The sequence below is a fragment of the Sinocyclocheilus grahami genome, unplaced genomic scaffold (assembly GCF_001515645.1).
Source record: "Sinocyclocheilus grahami isolate Dianchi unplaced genomic scaffold, SAMN03320097.WGS_v1.1 scaffold449.1, whole genome shotgun sequence".
Classification (NCBI taxonomy): domain Eukaryota; kingdom Metazoa; phylum Chordata; class Actinopteri; order Cypriniformes; family Cyprinidae; genus Sinocyclocheilus; species Sinocyclocheilus grahami.
The window spans coordinates 453,765-455,234 of NW_015505628.1; the positions used below are offsets into that span (position 1 = coordinate 453,765).

The 1,470-nt window shown below is 30.3% G+C and overlaps 1 protein-coding gene across 1 annotated transcript in view; it reads left to right on the forward strand.

Moving 5' to 3' along the window:
• Positions 1 to 520: 520 nt before the first annotated feature.
• The window catches only part of LOC107552403 (zinc finger protein GLI2-like), a 113,608-nt gene continuing 112,658 nt past the window's right edge, over positions 521 to 1,470 (forward strand). Inside the window, exons 1-2 of the mRNA XM_016234275.1 lie at positions 521 to 532; positions 1,100 to 1,180. Of these exons, the coding sequence (XP_016089761.1) occupies positions 1,125 to 1,180 (56 nt within the window). The 5' untranslated portion in view covers positions 521 to 532; positions 1,100 to 1,124. The remainder of the gene's footprint in view (positions 533 to 1,099; positions 1,181 to 1,470) is intronic.

Here is a 1,470-nt window from a genome sequence, read left to right on the forward strand (position 1 = left end):
AAGTGTGTATATATATATATATATATACAAAATAAAATAAAAATACTAGATGAAAAAAAAGAAAATTACAAATGTTGCCTTGGCAAATTACTGAAATAAGTTTAAGCTGAAGCAATAAAACTGCTAACTGGAAATATATATATATATATTATTTATTTATTTATTTTTATAAAAATAAATTAAACCTAAGTAGTAATATCTAAAAAGAACAAAAACTATAAAAAAATGTCAAAAGCACATAAACTACAAAAGGGTAACCTAAAATTAAAATAACTGAAAATATAAAAATAAAAGTTAATTTAAAATATTAACTACTATAGTATTAGGCCATAAATAATGCTACAATAAAGCATGAATGCCCCTTTTTCGATGAAAATACATCAGTTTCTAACTAAAAAAAGCTCTGTATTTATTCATTAATCATGCTTGCGTTTCTCTCTAAGACTCGCTTTAATTTCCTCCAGATGTGACGCCATGCTGCCTGTGAAGCCGGTCTGAAAGCAGGTTCCTGTCATGCAAAGGTTTTGGATGAGTATGTCTATAAATTAAACCTAAGTAGTAATATCTAAAAAGAACAAAAACTATAAAAAAATGTCAAAAGCACATAAACTACAAAAGGGTAACCTAAAATTAAAATAACTGAAAATATAAAAATAAAAGTTAATTTAAAATATTAACTACTATAGTATTAGGCCATAAATAATGCTACAATAAAGCATGAATGCCCCTTTTTCGATGAAAATACATCAGTTTCTAACTAAAAAAAGCTCTGTATTTATTCATTAATCATGCTTGCGTTTCTCTCTAAGACTCGCTTTAATTTCCTCCAGATGTGACGCCATGCTGCCTGTGAAGCCGGTCTGAAAGCAGGTTCCTGTCATGCAAAGGTTTTGGATGAGTATGTCTGTTCAATTTGATGCATTTATTGACTTAAGTATGGTGTTATAAACCTTTTACAGCTTAAATCAGTCTTCTGCATCATCTCTCTTGCGAACATCAAGCACTAGATGGCGCTATCGCATAACTCTGATCTTGTTCCTGACAGTAATGACCCTTCAGTAGGTCCATCTGATGTTCACGTGAAATCTGCTTCTGACAGGACGCTCATTGGAAGGATCTCCTGGATGATGAGGGATTTTCTGTGGTGTCAGATGTATTTTGAGAAGATGAGAAAAAAAAGGTCAGTAAAAAAAATCACAAAAGACGAGCAGTGGGTGGTAGAGCGATATCAATTTGATTTAAAACTCATAAAATACATCATCAGAAAAATAATTAATCTGTGTTTTGTGGTTATTAGGCACTTTATTAAAAAGGAAACTGATGACTCAGGACAAAGAGAAAAGAAAGAACAAATTACCGTAGAAAAATGAGCTGTAGAGGAGACCGGGGCTAGCTGTCACACCTTTTTTCCTGTGTTTTATATATATATATATATATATATATATATTTTTTTTTTTTTTTTTTTTAAAA